Source organism: Harpegnathos saltator, unplaced genomic scaffold, assembly GCF_003227715.2.
Source record: "Harpegnathos saltator strain DR-91 unplaced genomic scaffold, Hsal_v8.6 scaffold275, whole genome shotgun sequence".
Classification (NCBI taxonomy): Eukaryota; Metazoa; Arthropoda; class Insecta; order Hymenoptera; family Formicidae; genus Harpegnathos; species Harpegnathos saltator.
Genome location: NW_020230067.1, coordinates 389,260 through 412,650, shown reverse-complemented (window position 1 = coordinate 412,650; position 23,391 = coordinate 389,260). Strand labels below are relative to the sequence as shown.

The following is a 23,391-nucleotide window of genomic DNA, read 5'->3' as shown; positions in this document are numbered from 1 at the left end:
CTGACGTTGGAGGGGTCAGATATAATGGGATCAATACTTTGTTTAATATGGTACAAGTATGCTTAATGACCGAAGATGCTGTTGATGCTCCGATTCTATATGCAAAAGCGATAGAAAGCAGTTGGTCACCAGTAGCCAGAAATCTGTAATTATGACAAACATTACTCAGTTTATCGTGCTTTGTATCGTATATATTGATCAGCTAAAAAAAATAATACATGCTCCATATTTGGCCTGCGGTAGTTGTAAGTACAAACTAAAGCGAACTAAAGCATTCAAGTTACCACTCTACATTTTTAGTTTCAGTTCTTTTATACACTACAATACACTATACACACTTTTATACTCTTTATACACTATTCTACAAATAGTGTATAAAGATAGATACAATAGATACAATCTATTCTACAAAATAATGCACACTTCTGGTATATTCTGTGCAAATAACATAAACGAACCTATTATCAATGCAATTTTAAAAAATATACGTTATTGAATACATATGATTTATCTCAAAGTCAGAGACAATCGTTGTTCTGGGCATAAAGCTCTCCAATTTTCTTTCCTCAAAAATGTTCAACTAATTTCAACAATAAATAAAAAACGTCAACACTCATTCGAGTATACCGAAAAAACATTTCCGTGTCATCTTTTAGCTCTTGAAATAGAGCATTAAAATCTCCTTGCTGGTTACGGTTTTTGTTGATACTTCTAACCCACCATCTCCGATTAATCCAACGTTTAGCATAATTTCTTCTATGTACAATGTACTCATACATCCAATAATAAATATTAAATAATTTTATTACTTCCATCTATTAACAACGAATTCTATTTAATCTTTCCTTTACTGAAAGATGAAATATTTCATTTAATCAGTTTATGTGTGTTTCTTTATTATTCCAATTATGTCGATTTGTAATAGAGTATTTAATGCATATATTTATACATACCCAAAGATAATATATAATAACAATATTACCTTTATAACGTAATTCTGCAGTATTGGTTATATATTGCGGGTATTTTACTTTACTTAAATGAAGTCAAAGGTCCGCCGTGGTTGCGTGGCAACGCTGCGTTACGGAAACATTATGTGTTTTGCAGACTCCTACGTTACATTTAAAGTTACGGTTACGGAAAGTGTGTGTCCCCAGCTTAAATGGGCCTTTACCGACGACAAAGGAAGGACTAATGTTGACGTTCAGGAGAACCTATCATTTAGTAAGTAATTCATGATTATTGCAATAAGGCAAATATAATATCTTCTATAACATTAAACACACACAATGATTTATGACAGGTAAATCGTTGTATATGTACAAAGTCCTTTTTCTTAAAAATATATATAAGATATTATAGTTTATCTTCTTACAATAATTATTAATCGCTTACTAAGCACTAAGTTATGATGAATGCAACCAATATATAAGGAAAATTTTGTACACATTTTAGAGATATAGCAATTTTTTTCATTTATAAGATCTTGTGTTTTTTAATCACAAATAATATTTATTCTTTTACATAAAATATAGTCATTTTTTCAAAAAGAATTCTTGTTGAACTGTCTATGCTATCTGGGTATTTATTCTATATAGCCTAATTATTCTATATCTTAGACTATTTATATATTACCCTATTTGTCTAAAACTATATAAAAAGAAATATAATTATATGAACATAAAAAATACATATTTAGTTCTTTGGCAGACATCGAGATATCTATTCATTTGAATAAATAAATTTTCTTTTTATAAATGTCACTAATTAAGTAACGTTTACTAAACAAAAATAATATTTTAATATAATATTTATTAATATAATATTATATTATAATTATATTATATTATATTATATTATATTATATTATATTATAATTATATTATAATTAATATAATATTTTAAACCTTTTTATCAATTAAATGTCACATGCAACTAATAATCCTTTTCTTGTGGTTGATAAACTTCATTTAATTTAATAAAATTTAATAAAAATTTAATTTAATAAAAAATAATAGAAAAAATTGTGTTTATTTAACTGAATGGATTAAAGGAAAAGAAATCCAAGAATTATTTTCGTCAGGAAGAAGTAGACATTTTGCTATGACATCTTCAAACGGAACTGTCACAAATTCATTCGACACATCTTTTATACGAAATATATCTAAAATTTTTGAATCATAGGGATATTCATAATATGAAACATAAGATAAAAATTGTCTTTTATAGAACAATAGAATATTATCATGGCATCTAAATAATATATTATAAATTTTTATTACTTTTCCTTCTTTGGTATAACAATAACAATCTGCATTACGATATTGCCACACATAGAAAATAACATTTTTATATTTAATTTTTCGATACATTTTATATTGAAAAATAACGTTAGCAGGAAATGGCCCTGAATTATGTTCTAAAAGAAGTAAAGGAACATCTTGAATTTCTTGGTGCAACACGTTTTGATTGCAATCTATTTCTTTTAAACGTCTAATAATTTGCTGCAATGGTTTATGGGAAGATCTAACTAACTTTTTTAAAGTCTGCAGATAGTTTTCAAAAGGGAACGCTGAATAGTTATCTAACGGTCCAAATTTTTCAACATCATCATTTAAATGACACAATATATGAACGTTGTAAATGAGAAAATGAGAGCCATAAATTTTTTCAGTGTTTTATGAACATAACTAAAAGCTCACCAGCTAATTGAACGCCTAACTTATCAATATGTTTCTTAGAACATAACAAAACAATACTGCAATGAAATAATAAAAAATTTTCATAAAGTGCATTAGGTAAAATACCTTTCAAACCTAAAGGACTTAAATAAAGTAGAAACATTCTGAGTTCTGTAGCTTTCCAGCGGGCAAGTTCGGCTAAACTTCGAGGTTTTCTATTAAACTTGATAACAATGTATGATCTATAACTCATTAATCTCTCAGATAAAACATTAATTAATTGACCGGATAAACGTATTTTTAAATCACCACTTATCTAAGTATTCAGAAGCTTTTTCATTACAACTAAACACACTGCGTGCATGTAATCAATAGGAAAAGTTTTGATTAAATCAATTGGCAGTGTTGATAAGGGAGAAACACTAGTATGATGATCTTCATCAATAAATAATCGGAAATTCGAATCTGTTCTTCTTTGAGCTATAACACTTCTATAGATAATTCTACGTTGAACATACTCTCCTGCTTCAAAACATTTATCACAAGATGAATAACCGTTATGTGACTTTGTACATTTTATGTAAGCTTTAGCTGGAGCATCACAAATAAAACTATGAACTTTCACAGTATACAACTTATTTTCAAATAAAAATCCCTCCTGCAGTAATTGAGACAGTTCGTTTATAAAGTCTTCTAAGAAAATATTAAGCGATGAAGGTTTAGAATTACCACAGTAAATAGCTATGACGAAAGGTTTTTCTTCAGGACAATTTTTTATTAAGCCTAAAATAGGCCATAACTGAGTATTTGAACTTTTAAAAAGAGGAAGTCCATCTATGTTAAAGCTAATATTTACTTCATTGTTTCGTAACTGTAATGGTGTACATCGAGAAACGAATTGTTTCAATGACTGTCTCAAACCTATATAACATAATTCACCATTTTTTAACTGCTTACTTGGCATATGTAAATTAGTATTTAGTAGAATACGGCTATCTAATGGCAAATTTGAATGGAAAGGACATAGAATTTGTAATAGGTGATTAAGGGCAATTTGAGGAGTTTTATGTTGCACAGTCCAATTTCTCAAGTGGAAGCACAAATTTTCCTCGACATTATCTTCAGATATGTTTTCAACTACAGATTCATGTACTAAACTATTAGGGGTGCGTTCCAAAATCCCACCTTGGTTACCATAGGTCGTTCCAAAACCCTCGGTACGACTACGCGGTTAGTCTATAGTAACCCTACATTACCGTTCCAAAACACTTATTTGGTTGACCACAGAGGTAACTTTATGACCTCCCAAAATCGAGAGGTTATAATAGTTACCAAGGTATAGTGCGGGAAAAATAATTCAATTAGTGTAACGAATTTTCGGTATATTTAAATAATTTATAAATATAAAACCGTTATGGACCATAATTTTGTCCTTGAAAAAAATCGCCATTGTTTAATAGTTGACGAGAATCAACAAGTGAGCAGAGGCGAGAATGATGGACTTATAGTTTACGATAATAAAAGTAAGTATTTGAAATATAGGTTATGAATAAAAAGATTTGTAATTTTTTTCATTTTAGAATTTATTTTACTTGTATATATATATATTTAAGGTGAACTACTTTCTGAATTGCCGTTATCATCAAAGGTGGTATCATTTTTTGGCCTTTCCTTAACAAATGGAACTGGGGGATTGAAGGATGAAGAGAGAATGCAAATAAATAACTTAGGTAATATTAATAGTTTATTATTTATTTTTGAAATGACATCAATTTTTATATATGAAATTATGTAAATATTATTCGTAAAATAATTGTTTTAGTTTCAGTTTGGGATTCAAATGCTAATGAAAATAGTAACACTGATTTATTAAATTTGTGTTCAGATACATCGAAGAAGCAAGAATATAATATTGGCTGTGATGAGCAGAAATCAGCGATTGGTAAGTGATAAGTGATTATTGGATTTGGTTGATAAATACTTTTAGATTTATGTAATATCTAGAAGTATATATGAATTAGATTTATAAATCAGTAAGATTTCTATCAGTAGCTGCTAAGATTTCTGTTTCAGCCATAATTTAAATATTTTATTATGATTTATTTAAATATTTATTTTGCTTTCCAGCTGTATGGAACGATAAAGCTGTTAAACTCCTGTTTACTTTGTATAAAGATCATCAAGATGATTTTAAGAGTACTTCTATTAAAAACAATTCAGTATGGGATAAAATTGGAAATAAAATGAAAAGTGAAAAATATAATTTTACAAGGACACAAATAAAAGATAAATGGATAAATATGAGAAAACACTACATGCGAGTCAAGGATTATAACAAACAAACAGGAGCTGAACGTAAAACTTACCGATACTATGATGAAATGGACAAGTTATATGGAAACAAACCCAACGTGAATCCTATTGCTATTGCATCAAATATGAGAAAGAATATTGAAGATGAAATTACACTTTCATCTTTAGAAGATAATACAACAGATGATGATCAACGTATTCGGAAGAAAAGTAAAGTCGAACGTCAATTATCTTCGTGGTCAGATAAATTTATTCTACATATTAAGGAACAGAAGGATCGACGTGAACAGCGGCATGCTGAGAGAGTAGCCGCTATAGAAAATGCAACGAAATCGTTCTGTGATACGATGGAAAAATTAATTGATAAATTGTAAACTGTTTAAATTTTTTTCCAAGATATATTTTTTTATTAAGTACACGTCATTCAGAATTAAAAGCATTATTTTTTTTTAGTTTTGTTTAAATAATTTTATTTTTACGATAAGGTATTATGTTGCTCATATTGATATTTGTTTGACTGTGATCAAATCTTATCTAGATTTTATGCTATATAGAATAAGAGAATAAGAGAGAATAAGAGTTAGTTAATACAATATATATTTTTTCAAAGGTGTAAATTGCCAGATTGATTTGTTATTGTAGGTTTTGTTTATTATAAATTTTACATGTATGTTTAGTTTATCATATGTGAGTGGAAATAATACTTGGAAGGAAAAATGCATGTTTAAGTTGTCGCAATTTGTTTATTACACATCAGCAATCTTTAATAGTTCTATTTTTTGTCTAGTAACTTTAACTAAGGAAGTATTTGATGTTATAGTTTATATAGAGCATTCTTCTAAACAGTATATTTCGTTGTTATTATATATTCATTCCTTGTTACTTAAATATATTCTAATATTGTCTATAACTATTTCTATAATAATAATAAAACGTTTAAATAGATTAGTATTCTTTTATTATCTGAAGTATTGCAATGTAAAAAAATATATATATATTAAAGTTATATATTTTTTACAATGTTTAGTAATTATTTAATATTTTAATCCAACACAGGTAATATTTCAGCTATAATATCTCTTTTATTAATTCCTTCCATGTCTTCTTCCTCATTGTATCTCTCATTATTATCTTGCATGAAAATTTCATTATTTACTGCTTCGTCTTCTAAGATATAATCATCAATATCTTCGTCTACATTGTTAATACATATATTGTGAAGAACGCAACACGCTATAATGGTTTCTGGAATCAAATCTACGCGATTCATATATAAATATTTCAATCGTCGGAATCTGCCTTTCAACAGGGAGAAAGCTCGCTCAATGACTTGTCTAGCTGCAGTACAATGTTTGTTGAAATTTTTTTGTACCTGAAGCAAAATGAAAATATAATAAATGATTAAAGAACAGCTGACAAAATATTTTTAAAAACAATTTTAGTTACTTTTCCGTTTTCTTACCCTCGTAAGATGACCATTGTCTTTATATGGAGGCAAACACCATCCTAAAACAGGATAAGCCTTGTCGCCTACGATGAACTCTTCACCTGGGAAGAAGTTGTTCCTATTCCTACGGACAGCATGCCATAGATCACTATTTCTAAATACCCGCATATCTCCCACAGACCCAGGATATCCTGTGAAGCAATCAATGAATCGTAGATCTGCATCGCATACTGCCTGCAAAATAACTGCGTATCTGCATTTGCGTGTAATATATGCTTCAGGGTCAACCTAAAAATTGAAAATAATATTAAAAAAATATATATATATACCGAGCCAAAATGATATATAAAAAATTATACTTACTTTCGGGGCAGGAATTTCAATATGTGAGCCATCTATAGCTCCAATAACACTTGGAAGTCTTGCAATTTTTTGGAATGCGGCTTTTGTATTTAATAAATTATCGTCTTTTGGCCAAGATATAATCTCAGCTGATAATGTATTTAAAGCTTTCACCACTCTTCTAACGCAATGAGAGAGTGATGATTTTCCCAAATCAAACTTAACTCCAATAGATCTAAAACAACAAAAATAGTAAAAAATGTATACAACAATAAAAGATATAAATAAAATATAAAATAATAAAATTCAAAACCAATATTTACCTATAGGAATCTGGAGTAGCCAATAGCCAAAGAGTAGCTAATAATTGTTTCCGAATTGATATTGTTGAGCGACCAGTAGCTTCTTGCTTTAGTAACATATTTCCTAATATATTTTCAACGTAATCAAAAACTGCTGGTTTGATTCTAAAATGTTCTTTGAACTGTTTTCCACGGAATCTTGGTATTATAAATTCTACAAAACCTTCCACACGAATTGCTTTCCTTCTTTTGCCAAGCATTCTTAGATTTCTCTCAATATTTATAAATTCAAATACCAAATCTTCATCACTTCCACCATCACTATCACTTTCCATATCTTTTAAAATATTACAAAAATGCTGACTAACAGCAAAAGCTCCCAATATAGCCCGTTTTCTGTTTTCCGCCATAGTTGTATGTACCACGTTCGTTCCAAAACGACTACTACCTTGGTTAACCACAATCCCTTCCACTCCCAGAACTAGCGAGGTTACTAAGGTAGGATTTTGGAACGCACCCCTGATTGTCCAAATTTAACTTTTTGCTTGCACACTTTACAGACAAGTAAATTAGCGAGAGCAGAGAAAACACTGATAAATTCAATAATTCGATAACACATGCTAGGGTTTACAATAACATCTCCCGCTGACGCCTTCAATTTTTTTGCAGACGCGCTAGCTTCCTCGCTCACTTCCTCATCGACTTCCACGTTCGGTACACTCGTAAACTGATTGTCTTCAAATCGCCGATGACGAGCCCGGTTAAGACGACGGTTTGGCTCATCCTTTGTAACTTTACGCATCATTTTTGTAAATAATATAAAACAAGCGATAATTAAAGACTGCGACACAGCAAAGAACGATATACTGTTAGTGAGTTGTCTCTCAGCTGTTTGTTTGGAAACAAAATATTATGGTTATACACATTATATAGGTCGAATAAGTTACAATATTTTCTTCTGAACAATAAAAGTGCCATCTACTACTCAGAAAGCAAACTAATAAGTATTTTTGCACAAGAAATCGAAAGGTAAAGGCCGGAAAGCGTGCGCGCTCATATACCTGCTTTTCGTACCATTAGAGCGCATCACTTTGATGACTTCTTAGGGACCTTTAGGATTTGATTTTGGTTTTGAAACTTTGGAAATACATTCTTCAGATGGTAAATAAATTTTTCAATCAATAAAAAAAAATGCAAAAAAAAATGTTTACATGAAGTTCCCCCCTTAAAGAAAAATAGAAACCGATATGAAAATTGTGGTTACATAAAATATTTACCTTCCAATTCAAAATTTATTTTCAACCATGCTTCTTTGACAGATAAAGGACTTCTTTTCTTAACAGGGATTGTGACATTCCATAAACATGGCCTGGCTCGTACAGCTTCTATCAGTACTTCATCATATGCACTCCACAGTTTGTCCTGTTTATTCTTAACACATTTTTTTCCTGTTGAATGATCTTCCACATAGTTTTCTGTTGAAGCTGTATTAGTACAATAACAATTATTTACTATTCATTTTTTTATATAAATTATATAAGAAATATATTATATATCTTATTATATATCTTATATATTATATAAGAAATAAATATTGTTAAGAATGTAAACTAACCTCTAAATATAACACCTGCATCATCTACAAAAATATTCTCTTTTGTTATATCAATATCAGCAAAGCATGAGTGATTTGTTACAATGAAATTTTTCTTTGGAAGAAAATAATTGCAATATTTGCACTTGTAACGCTTGAAAAAAAAATATTTTACTGTTTATTTCAATATTAACAAAATAATATCACTTTTTCTTTATACTTACATCACAAAGCATTAAACTTTCATCCTCCATGAATTCCATGTTTATATTATAACTCTTATTATCAAAACTAACTTTTCTAGTTGAAGTTTCGATTACTTTTTCTGATGTATTCAAACTTTACGGTTATATGAGTATGGCACGTATGCGGGAAAAGTTAGAAAAATACGGGAAAGCGTTGATTGGCTGTTCGAATCACGCATCCTCCGTCCCGCATGTTCATTTCCGTACCATGTGATCGTACTCTTAGAGGGGAAGATGTCGGGGATGGGCTCCAAGATAGAGGAGAGCTTGAGACAGAACGGTCGTCTACTGGACTCAAGGACGTTGGAGAGTATGAGATAGAAGGAGTTACTGGGGGAGAGTCAGGAAGCAACATAAGAGGAAAATGCGCAGATCTTAAAATGTTTGGTTCGTTATGGCGGATAACGCAATCTGGACGATCTTGTAATACAAGTACTAAAGAGGCGATTTCAAAATCCTCGCGGTTTGTACAGTTTTCCGTGGTGGTTATCTCTGACTGTGATTGAGAAGATTGAGCCACTGAAATCGGATTTAACAATTAAGGAGGGATGCCAAGGGGAATAGGGAGAAGAAGGAAAAAGGAAGGCAAAGAAAAGAGAGAAGAAAAGATAAAAAAAAATAAAAAGAAAGAGGTCATTTTGGCAAAAGAAAATATAAATAATTTACTGCTGGTTTTATGATGCGAGTCGACAATGAAAAGTGTAATTGCTGGGGTGTCTGTGAGGATGGACTCAAGTTTGCGCGAAAAACAGGAAACTGGTCTCAGCAGGGTCTCTCGCAATGTCTCAAGGACGCACGAAATCGTTGCACAGAAGAATCAACAACTGAAGAACTCTTATCTGCCTCACTAGTAGGCTTGGTTATTAAGAGACCTTGAAGGGGTGTTGGCGAGAAGACTCTGTCCTGGCTGCGGGTTAGTCGAGAGGAGAAGTAGAAGTGGCATAGCCTTTTCATTTTACTAAAAACGTCACCTCGGTCGAGAGGGTGGGGTTTTGGAAGCTGCGTCAGGCTCCAAAGTTTATGTCCAAATATGGGTATAGGATTTTGTTGCAAACTTTTCGGAGGTGGACTTTTAGAGGGTTCTTAGATAAATATGATAAAGGATCGGGTATCTATGACAGTAAAAGATTTCAAGGTTCCGCTAGGGCTAGTCAGAGATTGTGCGCGATAAAAATTTATGAATAACGTGGGAAACGCATGAGTTTCCGAAGATCAAAGGTTAGTAATATCACATAATAGCATGAAAGATTGTCTGGTCGGTCCGTTTTCAAAGAAAATTGTTGCTTCGAACAGGAAGTTATTTAAGGTTATTTGGAGAGGAGATATATGGCCAAAATGACTCAGCGGATCTTTTCCGACGGAGATAGAGGAAACTCCGGTGATTAAAGCAGAGAAAAAAGAAAGAGAAATCTGTGTGTGTGTGACGTCACTGTTCTCGGAGGGTCGCGGAATATGAATATTTGGTTGTATAATATAAAATGCAATCCGCTCTACTTGACAACAAATTCAAAGTACGCGGAGTCCGCAGGACGTAACACACTATTATAATCTATATAAACTATCTAAACTATATAATCTATATAAACTATAATCGGATTAATCGTATGTAATTAAGTGTAGTTTGTAATATAGCCGATTCGATTTCGCAGTTAAAATATTTATTTGGTTAAAATATTTATTTGGTAGTTGACATAGTCCTTAGGTTTTCGCAGGTGTTTTGTTTTATTGCCAGACAGCGCAGGGTTGCGGACTACGGATCCTCTTTTCCTTTTAGTCAGGTGGCTCATATTTCGGGTTGCAGTATAGTTATTCCTTTCCGTAGTTAGGTTGCCTGTTAGGTTGTCTCTTTAAATATGCTATAAAATAATCTGAAAAAATACTTCGAGGAGATTGAAGCAATACTTAATAGATCACATGGTAGCTATAATTTTAAAGAACTTAATAATTATTATAATAATTCGTGTTAGTTTAGAAGGAGGAAAGAGAAGGCGACCACTAAAATCCCTTCCTTCTTTCTTTCGTTCTTCTGTGTATATATTATAGGAATAAAAGAAAGTATATTGAACTAGTATGAAATAGATAATAAAGGAAATTCATTGCTATCATTATTTTCCTTTTTTTCTTTTTTTTCTGAATTATTATAATAAATGAATATAAAGGAGGTTATAATGTATAATATGATATACGCATATATAATTCATATAATATAATGCGATATGTAATATGATATACATTTCTGTTACGTCCTGGAGGAGGAACGCAACTTGACGCTTGCTTTCGCAAGCTTCGACGTACTCGCAAGTCTGCGGTGCAGATCAAGGATCGGAATGACCCCTTTATCTGGCGGTATGTCGGTGGTCCTTTATTTAGGTCAAGGAACTGAATCTTTTTACCTGGGATAGGACCGTGAGCGACGGTTGAGAGAAGGGAGAAATTTTATTGAGAATAATTAGTAGGAAAACGTGATTGCGTTATAATTACAAATTGCTCATTTTATTGATAGCTACGCGGAAGTTGATAATGAAGTATGTCCGTTGGAATTCATGAGGTTTTATAATATGTACATTTATATACGTATATATATACAATCGCGGTTTGAACGGCGGTTCTTGGTTATCCTGAAGAATATTCTGATACAGGAAGATCCGATGACGGAGAAGCACGAGATGAAGAGGAAGATCGCGGTGATAATGCTTCCGAGGGGGAAGAGTGACTGGGTATGAGGCCGTGGAGTGAGGCTGAGTGGAAACCACGTGTACGCCTCGTGGAGGTGAGGTGGAGGAGAAGCTATCGGAGAAGGACTCCAAAGTAGAGGAGATCGGTCGTCTATGGGACTCAAGGATGTCGGAGAGTAAGAGATAGGAAGTGGACATCCAGGGGGAGATTCAGGAAGCAAAATTCCGTATTCGTTATGTTCGACTGTGATGGAAAAGATTGGGCCACTGAAACCAGATTTCACGATTAAGTAGGAATGCCAAGGGGGATAGAAAAAGCAAGAAAAAGGAAAGGAAAAGAAAAGAGAGAGAGAAGAAAAGAAAAAAAATGAAAGAAAGAGGTCAATCAGGCAAAAGAAATTATAAATAACTTACTGCTGCTTCTATGATATGTGTCGAAGATGAAGAGAGTAATTGTTGCAGGTCTGTGGGGGTGGATGACCCAAGTTCTGCGCCAAGAATTAGGAGCTGATTTCAGCTGGATTGCTCACAATGGACTAAAAATACACGAGATCGTTGCACAGAATAATTAAAGACTGGAGGAACACTAATCTGTCTAAGCCACTAGTAGGCTAGATAGTTAGAAAGACCCTGAAGGAGTACTGAAGAGGAGCTTCTACTTTGGCTGTTGGTCTGACGAGAAGTGTCCTAGCCTTTTCGGCTTAGTCAAATCGTCACCTCGGTTGAGAAGGTGGGGGTTTTGGAAGTTGCGTCAGAGATCTGAGGTTTATGTCCAATATGGGCAATAGGACTTTGTTGCTAAAATTTTCGGAGGTGTGGTTTTAGGGATGCTTTACAGCATCTCAAGAATAAATATTGTAATAGATGGGGTACCTATGGCAGTAAAAGATTTCAACTTTTCGTTAGGATTAGTTAAAGTTGATGAGCAATAAAATTTATGAAGGGACGTGGAAAAGGCATGAGTTCTTGAGGATCAAAGGCTAGTCGTGTCATGTAACAATATGAGAGATTGACTGGTCGGTCTGTCTTCAAAGAAAATTGTTGCTCCGAAGGAGCTAGCCACGTGAAGGTAAGGAACAAGCTAGCCTTGGGCAAGTTATATTAAATCTTCTTGCATAAATTTAATTAATAAAATATTTGTTACATATTTTTGAAAATTTTAAGATTAAGTAATCTGTATGAAAACACAAGAGAAAATTGCAAGATTAATGGACTTTGTAAAACAAAATTCGTAAAAACTGCCAAGGATAACAATACAGCATAGAGATTCTTCGCAAATCTTTTGCTTATGTGTGTATGAATACACACGTGTATTTTTATATTATAAAAATTTCTTTTATTTTACCACTCTTCTTCTTCGATCTCCTCTTTTACATTTTTATAATTATCGAAAAAGTCATTTATATTAAATATATCGTATAAATCTATATTATATAGTTCACATAAATATTCGTCAATCATACCATAAATCATTTAATTCTTCTTCGTTTCCTTCTTTTTCGCCTAGTCGATAATAATATTTGGCTCTGCGTTTAATTATATCGAAGTATCCCGGCAGTCTTACACTTGTCTTAAACTGAATAGCTCCATGGCACATGCACTGAAAAAATTAATATTTATAATATTATTAATAATTATTATACACAGAATTATTATACACAAGAATGCTACTTACTACAATTGCCGTGACCATGGCCTGGTGCTGGGCAACTAGTTTTCCCGGCTCTTTATATTTAATTCCGTGCCTCTGCGACCGGACTTTTCGCCTTTCGGTTATAGAAAAATAACCCCTCACCCATTTTGGTGGGGTAATATTTAGCTTTCCGCATTTGCATAAGCACTGAAAAAAGACAAAGTATGAAATATTAGAAAATAATGCACACGCGTACAGAACTTTCAAATTACACTTTTTACATTACACTTACAACTATATACTATTGCGTATTCTTTGAGCTTATATCGTATTACGTCCTGGAGGAGGAATGTAACTTGACGCTTGCTTTCACAAGCTCCGATATACTCGCAAGTCTGCGGTGCAGATCAAGAATCGGAATGATCCCTTTATCTGGCGTGGACGTACGTCGGTGATCCTTTATTTAGGTCAAGGAACTGAATCCTTTTACCTGGGATAGGACTGTGAGCGACAGTTGAGGGAAGGAAGAATTTTTGTTGAGAATAATTAAAAACGTGATTGGTTTACAATTACAAATAACTTGTTTTATTGATGATTAGGCGAAAATTCACAATGAAAGAGAATTTGTAAGATTTTATAATGTGTACGTATATATATATATATATATATATATATATATATATATATATATAATTAGAGCAATTGAAATAAATTGCATGGTAATGTGCCGTATCTTGAAAATTAACAACTTTTTCTATCAGATATCGTGATTGTGGCAATACAGGAACCTCAAAGATATTATTAACTAAATTTATTAAATTACAAATTGCAGTGAAGGGTAACATATATGTATAACTAAATTTTAAAATCAGTAACATAAGTTCGCCAGGACTTGTTCTCACCGGAAATGTTATCTTACCGGAAATGCAAAAAGTCAGCATTTGATATAAAATCTAAAAGATTCCAAGGATTTTTCGTTGAGGCAAAACTGCTACTATCTTCTTCATTATAAAATGTGCACTAATCAGGAAAACAAAATGTTTCAGATTTTTCAGATTGTATCTACAAGAATAAAATTATTGTAGAGTTTAAGTATACTTAATACTATTAAAACATTTATATATTTGTATTAAAAAATCTAATATTTGAGCACATATTTATAATACTATGTTATATATTACCTTAAATACATTTTTATGAGTTGTTATTTCCCAAGCGATATCCATGTTATTAGAATCGTCCAATGTAAAATATTCTCCTTCTTCATTATTTCATTCCTGTTATTTATATTGAAAATAATAATATAATATATAATAATATAATACTATAATAATAATAATGATAATTTACATTAAAAATAAAAATATAATAATACATTTATAGTAAATTTGTATCGCATAAAATAAATTATCTTGTCACTCGGGTAAATCGCGTGGCTAATATAGCCTTTTCGGAAGGCTCGAAAACTAAGACGGGGGAAAATAACCGAGTGGAGTGTTTCGGACTGTATTAGATAGAGATCCAATAATTTGAATTTGGTAAAAACTCAACTGTATTTAATCACAATACTTAAAAGTCTTAATATTCTAATGGATCTGATCTTTCGCGGAATCGTCTCACCTTTTTCTATATAGAATAATACTTAACACACATAAGAAATTATAACATCAGAAACAAGACGCAGAGGCTTGTCGCGAGGTAAACACGGATCTATTTTCGCAATACTAAGCAGCTATTCGAGATTTCGCATGTTTATCAGCTTGTTGCATGACAACAAACTATTGACAGTCGGTGTCACTTCCTGGTTTTAAATTCTGCTATAGCTTAGCCTTTGCATTGCGAAGCGATACCGAAACACAAATTAATGTTTACTATTATTTACTAACAAATTAATTATTATCTTATCATGTCTTGGATGTCTTGTAGCATATTTTTTAGCCTGGACTTTTGTGAGGCGCTAATTCATTTCATCACCTTGCATCAAATATATTTTTTTGGACTTAATAGTTTTCTCCATTATTTAAAACAATATTCTGTCACAATATTTTTCAGAAGTACACTTAATGCTACAAACAATATATACAGTTGCAATTGCAAAGAAATGTTACAATTTAGGATATCATAGAATTAAATTATATTACATAGTTATGTATGAATATACTTCTAATATTATAATATGTTCATTATTATAAAAGATTAACACAATATAAAAATATATTGTTATCATTAATATTAGATTTTTCAGTAATTTTGTATAACAAAAACAATCTCATTGTTTACCTTCATCTTAATCCCAGTAAGCAAAATACTAACAGAATGCGCGCAGATTGACGCCAATTTCGATCAGATCTCCACATCAAAACCATAGCCATCTGTGTCCTCATTAGGCTCGTGTTTTGTCGACAGGACCTGTGTGACAGGCTGTGCGAACAGATTGTCGGCAGAAACCGCGCAGGTCCTGCTGCCAAACTACACGTAGAGTCTGCGCGTAGAGTTTGCTCAGTTTCTGCCGCCAAACTGCCGTCAAATTACTGCAAGTCTTGCGCGGTTTTTGTTACAAATCTGCCGTCAAATATCTGACAACAGGATCTGGCGCATATTTGACCGCAGATTGGCGGCATAATTTGATATAACAGATTCTGCGTTAAATTTGTTGCCTATTTATCATCAAACCATGATAGCAGGCTTTGTTCGAAATCTGCTCGTGCAAGTTTGGCTATCTGGGATATATGTTATTGAGGTTATGTCTTTTTAGACATCATGATATTATCTTTGTTATCTGGTATAGGATATCATAATATTAGTATTATCTTGATATTATGTACAATGAAAACAAATAGAAACTTGTATGATATATTTGTATAAATTATAATTACCAAAAATCAGTAATAGCTTACCGGAAACAAAGATGTCAAGTGTTCATTCAATCTTCAGAAAAGTGCGTTATTGAATTAATATCGAGTCCGGTATACAGGTCGGATTCTAATATTCTATGGTTGCTGCATCACTTCAAAACATGGAGCTAAGGGGAGCGAAAGCATTCTTTTGCGAGATCAGATTTTTCCACGTCTTAAGATTCTTTAGCTGAAAGAAAATTCAATTCAATTCAATTCAATAGATGGCTCTGTATGTGTAAGCCACTGCTCCGACGCTCTCTGGTTAGTATCCATGTATGAAGATTTGTTGTTGATTACAGCGTCTGGTTAGTTTCCTCTAGGAATTTTGCAATTTCCGCAAAACTAGATATGAATTTGTCATTAAACGTCAAGTTTGCAATTTCATCGTTGCTTGTAATGTCCCCTATTTGGAAGAGTTTGAGTGCCAATCGATCGGAATTTTCTGTAAATAAAGGACATCTAAAAAGTATGTGCTCCACGTCTCTATTAATCCAACCACATTCACAAGCGGAGTCCTCCACGTTAAGTTTCCCAGTTAGATGTTCCGTGACACAGATATGTTTAGATCTCATCCTTACCATCAGTGTAATAGTTCTTTTTATGTGGTTCAAATTGGAGAACCAAGGTTTAGTAGATAATTGAGAAATTCCATTTCTATACCTAGTTCCTTTGAGTAAGAATTCTCCTTCCAGAAATTCCAGGACGTGTTCATGTAATTTCCTTTTGAACTCATCGATAAGGTCATCCACAAAAGGAGATGAAGTAAGCTCGTTAGGAGGTTCTGTGCTTCTTGCTCCCAGACTAGCCAGAACATCTGTTATCTCATTGCCTGGAATGCCTTTATGACCAGGAGTCCAGAAAAGAGAAATATCTAATCCCTTGATAGAAGTTTTCCATAAAGCGAATTTGATGGCCAGGATAATACCTGAAGCCTTACCCTCCGAGTCGTTTGAGTCAAGTGTGCTAATGGTGCTAAGGGAATTAATAAAAATGCTGGTTTTTGTAAGATTTTCTTCTGTGAAAGTGTTAACCGCGCGAAGAATAGCCAATGCCTCAACGCAAAAAATACTGCCCGAATCAAAGGTATGGATGGATATGCGGAACTCAGGAGACGGGATATATACACCAAATCCAGCATTTCTGTTCTCAAGGACAGAGCCATCCGTGTACACTTCTGCGGATAGGTTCAGGTCACGAATGATACCGCAAGCACGTCTTTGAAACCCTTCAACCGACAAACGCTTATTATTGGAGTCAAACCAAAGATTGCCATTTCCATTTCTCTTGTTAAATCTCTTGATATCATCAAATAGATTAACATTGATGCTAGGTCTAAAAAATCTAAGCTTGAAGGGGTATTCAAAGGAGGAGGGAAGTTGATGATTTCTTATTATCCTAAGTTTTCCCTGTAGTGCTAGAACGTTAGACAGAAATGACGGGATTGTGTTTAACTCGTTGCGAGCATCGTCTCTTCTGTAAGCAGAGGCAAACCAGTCGTCAACAAATCTGATCAGCGGATTCTCCGGCAGTGTGTAACTTTTAATAAAGGCTTTCATTTCTAAGAATTTCCACCTGAACACCAGCGGCCATTCAGCTATTTGATCTAGTAAGACATTAGTTGGGTTAGATCTCATAAGACCAAGAATTACTCGAACACAGCTATATTGAATTCTGTCTAATTGCATAATCGACTTCCTAGGAACTTCCGTAAGCACAATATCGTCCCAGTTTAGAAATGACCTAACAAGGCCTTTGTATACTGTCAGCAGGGTATTTGGATCCGCACCCCATTTAATTCCAGAGAAAGATTTGATCAAATTGACTCTTTTCTGACCTTCAACCTTGATTTTGTTGCTATGGTGCTTCCAAGTAAGATTTGAGTCAAAAACGAACCCCAGAAATGTTACCCGGGGAGCAAGAGGAATGACAGAATCTTCAAGTAGTAACCATAAATGCTCGCTGTTGACTATAGCCTGCAGGGTGCGGAACCTCCTGCTTTGATCGAAAATGCACCAGTTGGTTTTCTCAGTGGAGATACTCAGATCAGGTTTTGAAAGATTCATACTGAGGATTTTCAGGTTAGCGTTTAGTCGGTTAACAATGAAGTGAATATCTCTGTGTTTGGTAAATATGACAAGGTCGTCCGCGTAAGCCATAATTTCAATTGAGTCATCCAAGCCCGAGTGTATGTTGGCTATATATAGATCAAATAATAACGGGCTTAGAACTAATCCTTGGGGTACCCTCAAGGAACCCGTACGTGAACCGAGAAAATGCCCACCAAAGTATCCAAGAATGTTGCGATTTAATAGTAGATGCGATATGAACTCGATAATCTTGGATGGAATGCCAAGGTCCTTGAGAATAGTGAATAGTTTAAATGGGTTGACGTTATCAAACGTACCTTTAAGGTCGATAAAGACCGCTCCCACCAACAGCTTATTGAAAAAAGCATCATTTATGAAGGCCTTTAATGCTAAGACACTATTGGCGCACGTCGCCCTCTCCTAAATCCGTTTTGATAGTGTGGAAGCACAGCATGCGCCTCACACCACCATTCCAATCGATTCTTAATAAAGCTTTCAAAAATTTTGAGAAAGGAATTGGTTAAAGATATAGGACGTAGTTTGATGGAATGCGGTTTAGGTATAAAGACCATATAAAAAAGTTTCCAGGAGGAAGGATAAATATCCCTATTGAAAAATTTATTGAAGATTCTAAAGGTAGCCTCAAAGCACCATGGAGGAAGATGCGATAATATCCGGAAAGAAAGGAGGTCGGGTCCCGGAGCTTTGTTTATTTTTTTACTAAGATTATGCTGTACTACTCGGTTAAATTCTTCCTCGTTGAAGTCTTCATTGAGGATTTGACAGTCACGGTTATGAATAATGTACGGCGAAGAACATTTTAGATCTTTATTTTTTATATTGTCTCTAGTAAAAGACGGAGTAGCTAAATTAGGCTGCTGAAGAAGGCTGCAAGAAACAGCTTCTTGAAACGTATTGTTAGCAATCTCCAAACATCTATCAGAATGCTCAAAGTTAGTATTGGAAATAGGTTCTTTCTTTTTGAATGCCGAGACTATATTCCAAACTTTCCTGATATCAGTGTCTTTATTCAAAGAGGCACAAAACTCTTTGTACTTTTGATTGCGAATTTTTCTAAGTTGTTTTTTGACAGACTTACATATGGCGTTATATTTACCCAAATTTTCTCCGGTAGGGTGCTTCTTACATTCGTGAAACGCATCAATCTTTGGTTTGGCTATCTTGGCACAATTCTCGTCCCACCACGGGGAAGGAGGTCTGCGCAAATAGCCCGAATCCCTTTTAACATGTGCTCCCGACGCACATAGAGAATCAGTCGTTAGTTGTACAAGATCTTCATATGCAGAGACTGGGCTCGAATGTCTGCCGTCTTGCAAGAGATCTTCATGAAGAGAAGTGTCGTTCATGCGTAGGTTGAAGTCCTTCCAGTCTACTTTGGCGATAGAGAAGTGAGGTCTACAAACAAATTTACTGGCTGTTAAATTAGTGAAGGAAATATTTATGGGATAGTGATCACTACCGAATAAGTTGGATAGAATGTCTCAGTTAAGAATATTGCACAGCGATGTTGAAACTAAAGTAATGTCAATGGCGCTACTGCTGGCCATATCCGCATAGTGCCACGTTGGTGAGCCATTTTTGCATATACTATACTGAGAATTAGAGATTATATCATAAAAGTCGTTACTGGAAAAGACGCGGAAAAAAGGCATGAGTTTTTGAGGATCAAAGGCTAGTTGCGTTATATGACAATATGACAATATGAGAGATTGACTGGTCGGTCCGTGCTCAAAGAAAATTGTTGCTCCAAACAGGAACTTATTTAAGGTTATTTGGAAAGGAAAACGTCTGGCTACAGTAACTCAGCGGATCTTCTGACAGAAATAAAAACAGAGAATGTTACGTCCTAGAGGAGGAGCACAACTTTCCGTTCGCGAGTAAGGCGAACCTCGTTCGTAACCGCGTGCCAGTGAACGTGTCAGGGACCCGACGGGTCCCTTTACTCGGACACCGACGTACGACGAGCGGTCCATTTTTCGGTCAAAGACGCGAGTCCCTTTACCGGGGATAGGACCATGAGGTAACTGTTGGAAGGTGGGGTGATTTTGAAATCACTTGGATAAGAAATAAAATATGAACAAATTTATTAAAATGAGTAAGATAACAAAAATGATATATGGTGCGGTTTAAAATATAACAAAATGGTATTACGGCGTGGTTTATGACAATTTACTTGAATGATGGTGTGTGTATATATGTGTGTGTGTGTGTGGAATAGAAGAAGAAGGAATGGAAAAGGGGAGGAATATGAATAGAAAGTTAGTCGGGTGAGGAGGAACGAGAGCGGTCAGGAGAATTTAAGGGAGTGGATAATTCGGAAAAAGAGACGGGAGAATACGATATTGAAGGGATAGAAGGAGTGGAAGCACGTGTAGTAGAAGAGGAAGGTGTTGCTGAAGATAATTGTTAAGGAGGAGGGTAGGGAGATATAAAGGGGAGTGAAGGGTTTGGGTAATAATTAGCCCCTAATGCAATGTTGATTATCACTCTAAGATAATGAGCCGCGCATTCCAATTCGTCAGGGTCCCTTATCTCGACAATCGAATCCAATAGTTGAAAGACTCGATGGATAGATGGCAAATGATAATGATGGCCCACTAAAACCGGATTCCGTAATAGCGGATGGAATTAACAAAATGGTAGTAGGGAAGATGGAAGTAAAGAAAATGAAACTTACTGTTGATTACTGGAATGCGAGAAATGCACAAAATAACCGGTTGATTGGTGGCTCCTGCTCAGTTGATTGACCTGCTCAGGGATGGGTTGTGCGACTCCCTTCTGATTGTCCCTTCTGATTATGGCACAATAGCACTGATTCTAATTTTTAATTTTTCTTTTTCAAAAATAGGAAAGAGGACGTAAGAATATGTGTGCTGCCGAAACAAGAAACCGAATATGAATTTGAGTCTGAGGACGCGTTTTTGCAAGTCTAACTTCTAGAATCTGAATAGCTGAATGAAAGTGTGTCTGACTTTTTTCTGTCTCTCAGAGTAATGTCGCAGTGGCGGATTACTCCGGTTTTTATACCGATGATCGGAGGCAGAAGCTATCAGGGTGGGTAGAGAGATAGCCTTTGAGGAAGGGGTGAATTGGTCTTAGTGGGAAAAATTCTCAGCCATTAGCGAAGTTAAAAGACATCGTGGGAGGAGACAGTTAGTTTTTGGAGATATGAATATGGAAGGGCTAAAGGGTGGAGCGTGGGTGTCTCATAGTTTTAGATGGATATGATATGATTGGCTGAATGGATTAGGCGCGACAAGTATGGTGGGCGACAAGGTGGTGGGTTCTTGTGAGATAGAGGAATGTATACAAGTGGCCGGCTGGAAAAATCAAAATGCCGTAAATCAAGGGTTGAGATAAGAGTTTATAACCATCGGTGAAGTAAGCTTTGTTGGTTGACTGATAGGGCACATATGGTTTTGGATTGGGAAGATGTAAGTTTCAAGTTTTAGAGCAGGGATGCTCTGAGTTGCTTTGTTTTACTGAAGGTTTGTTAGCGCAGAGTTTCAAATTTTATAGCTAGGTTGACGGACACACTTGGCGAACACTACCCAGATATAAACCTTCGAGATGTATAGATTTTTACAACAGGGCATTGTTTCCTGTTATGAAATTTTACTGACAAGGGACATTCGGCAACGCGGAAATTCAAAAAAATCTGAAACTCTGCATAATTGTAGAGCAGATATACCTAATAACAAAACAATTTTTCGTTGGTGCCCAAAAACGGTTTTAAGGGTGGAAACAACCCCTTGAACAAAGTTGATTTTTGTCTTTCTAAGCGAATATTATCGAAACTATTAAAGATATGAAAAAATGTTTTAGACAAAAGTTTTATGGTTTTAAAAGTACTTTATTATGCTATATTTAGATTTTTAAAAAATGTAAAATTGTGTATAAAATACCCCCCCTCCTTCTCTTTTTTCAAATTGTTAAAATCAATTGTCCAACCAAAATAAAGCTTATTTTATGACAAATTCAACCATATATAATAACATTATGTTTGGAAAAGGCAATATTGAAAAAAAAATTAAAAATGCTCTTATATATATGCTACGCGTACCAAACTTATGGGTTCGCTGCTTGACGATGGCATTTCTTTCTGCCTCATAATTACTGACTGTAAAAGGTAAGGAAGGAATAAAAACAGGTAATCTAAGAAAAGAATAAAGTTGATGTTAAGAAGTAAGTTGAAGAAGAACAGCATGATAAGGAGGACGCAGAGAGAGTGTATATAACCCTAATATAGATAATCTTTTAAATTCAATTGTAAAGAACAAATAAGGAAATGAATGATATGAAGAAAAAAGGAGAACACACACGGATTTAATAATGAAAAATATAATTTATAAATTTATTCAGTGTACATTTGTGTGTATGTGTTTTGCTTCATTCAGTATATAGGTTTTATTAATTAAGTAGTCGATATAGATATTCGAGTGAAAGATATCTTATATTTTGGTATGGATTATAATATATACAAATTTTACAGGAATTGAGGACAGTAAAATATTATTTATTCTATATAATTATTACAATAATGATATTGCTCAAAGAAATGTTCAAAACAAAAATATTGCTTGCACCATGCACAACGTATAAAAGCCATTTTACCACAAATGCTACATTTTGGTATACGTTTTTCTTCTTTAAAATAACAATAATCGATTGGATTATAAAATTTTTCAGGCCGTGTTGATAAATAACCACTTTTATACCAGCTATATCTAAATAAATTTCGAAATCTTGGAGAAGACAGTTGATTGTGTGTTAAAGATTGCAATTTTATTATGTTATTACGTAAATGTAAATTTATGTCATAATTATTTATAATAACACTATCAGAAAAGCTTCGAACAAAATTTTTCCAGATTCTGAAACCAAAAACATCTAATGGCTGTATAAAAGCAGTTGTTTCTTTTGGTATTGTTAGAATATTTACATGTTTGTCTTTTGGTACAAGTTCTTCCAATTGGTTCGGGCAATGTCCTGTCCATGAATCAAGCAGTAGTATACTTTTCTCTCCAGTGTTTGGTAGATACACTTCTTGGAACCAATTTTTGAAATGTTCAGTTGTCAATTTCCCTGATTTTGAAGCTGCAATGTAAATATTCACTGGTCTAAAAAGAGTTTGTTCTACTTGTGGTCCAAAAA

General features: G+C 33.8%; 2 protein-coding genes across 3 annotated transcripts; one reads left to right on the top strand and one right to left on the bottom strand.

The window, feature by feature from the left end:
• The first annotated feature begins 3,864 nt into the window (after positions 1–3,864).
• Positions 3,865–5,884, top strand: LOC105181165 (uncharacterized). Of its 2 annotated transcripts, none has more exons than XM_011137760.3 (4): positions 3,865–4,204; positions 4,295–4,411; positions 4,567–4,623; positions 4,809–5,884. In XM_011137760.3, the coding sequence occupies exons 1-4, from the start codon at positions 4,096–4,098 to the stop codon at positions 5,366–5,368; spliced, it is 843 nt and encodes a 280-aa protein (XP_011136062.1). In that variant the 5' UTR covers positions 3,865–4,095; the 3' UTR covers positions 5,369–5,884. The 2 variants fall into 2 exon arrangements, with proteins under 2 accessions (XP_011136062.1, XP_011136061.1); XM_011137759.3 differs by having other exon boundaries at positions 3,871–4,204; positions 4,504–4,623.
• Positions 5,885–6,036: 152 nt separating this feature from the next.
• LOC105181180 (protein ALP1-like) lies at positions 6,037–8,238 on the bottom strand. The gene is made up of 4 exons (XM_011137785.3): positions 7,107–8,238; positions 6,805–7,018; positions 6,457–6,729; positions 6,037–6,366 (listed from the first exon to the last, which is right to left on the bottom strand). The coding sequence occupies exons 1-4, from the start codon at positions 7,493–7,495 to the stop codon at positions 6,037–6,039; spliced, it is 1,206 nt and encodes a 401-aa protein (XP_011136087.2). The 5' UTR covers positions 7,496–8,238.
• Between the last annotated feature and the right edge of the window lie 15,153 nt (positions 8,239–23,391).

Excerpts from the sequence above, each read along its gene's own strand:
- LOC105181165 (XM_011137759.3), top strand. The coding sequence starts at position 4,096 with ATGGACCATAATTTTGTCCTTGAAAAAAATCGCCATTGTTTAATAGTT. Across the intron at positions 4,205-4,294 it reads TATAGTTTACGATAATAAAA|GTGAACTACTTTCTGAATTG; the intron begins GTAAGTATTTGA and ends TATATATTTAAG. Across the intron at positions 4,412-4,503 it reads AATGCAAATAAATAACTTAG|TTTCAGTTTGGGATTCAAAT; the intron begins GTAATATTAATA and ends TAATTGTTTTAG.
- LOC105181180 (XM_011137785.3), bottom strand. The coding sequence starts at position 7,495 with ATGGCGGAAAACAGAAAACGGGCTATATTGGGAGCTTTTGCTGTTAGT. Across the intron at positions 7,019-7,106 it reads GCTACTCCAGATTCCTATAG|ATCTATTGGAGTTAAGTTTG; the intron begins GTAAATATTGGT and ends TTGTTGTTTTAG. Across the intron at positions 6,367-6,456 it reads ACAATGGTCATCTTACGAGG|GTACAAAAAAATTTCAACAA; the intron begins GTAAGAAAACGG and ends ATTTTGCTTCAG.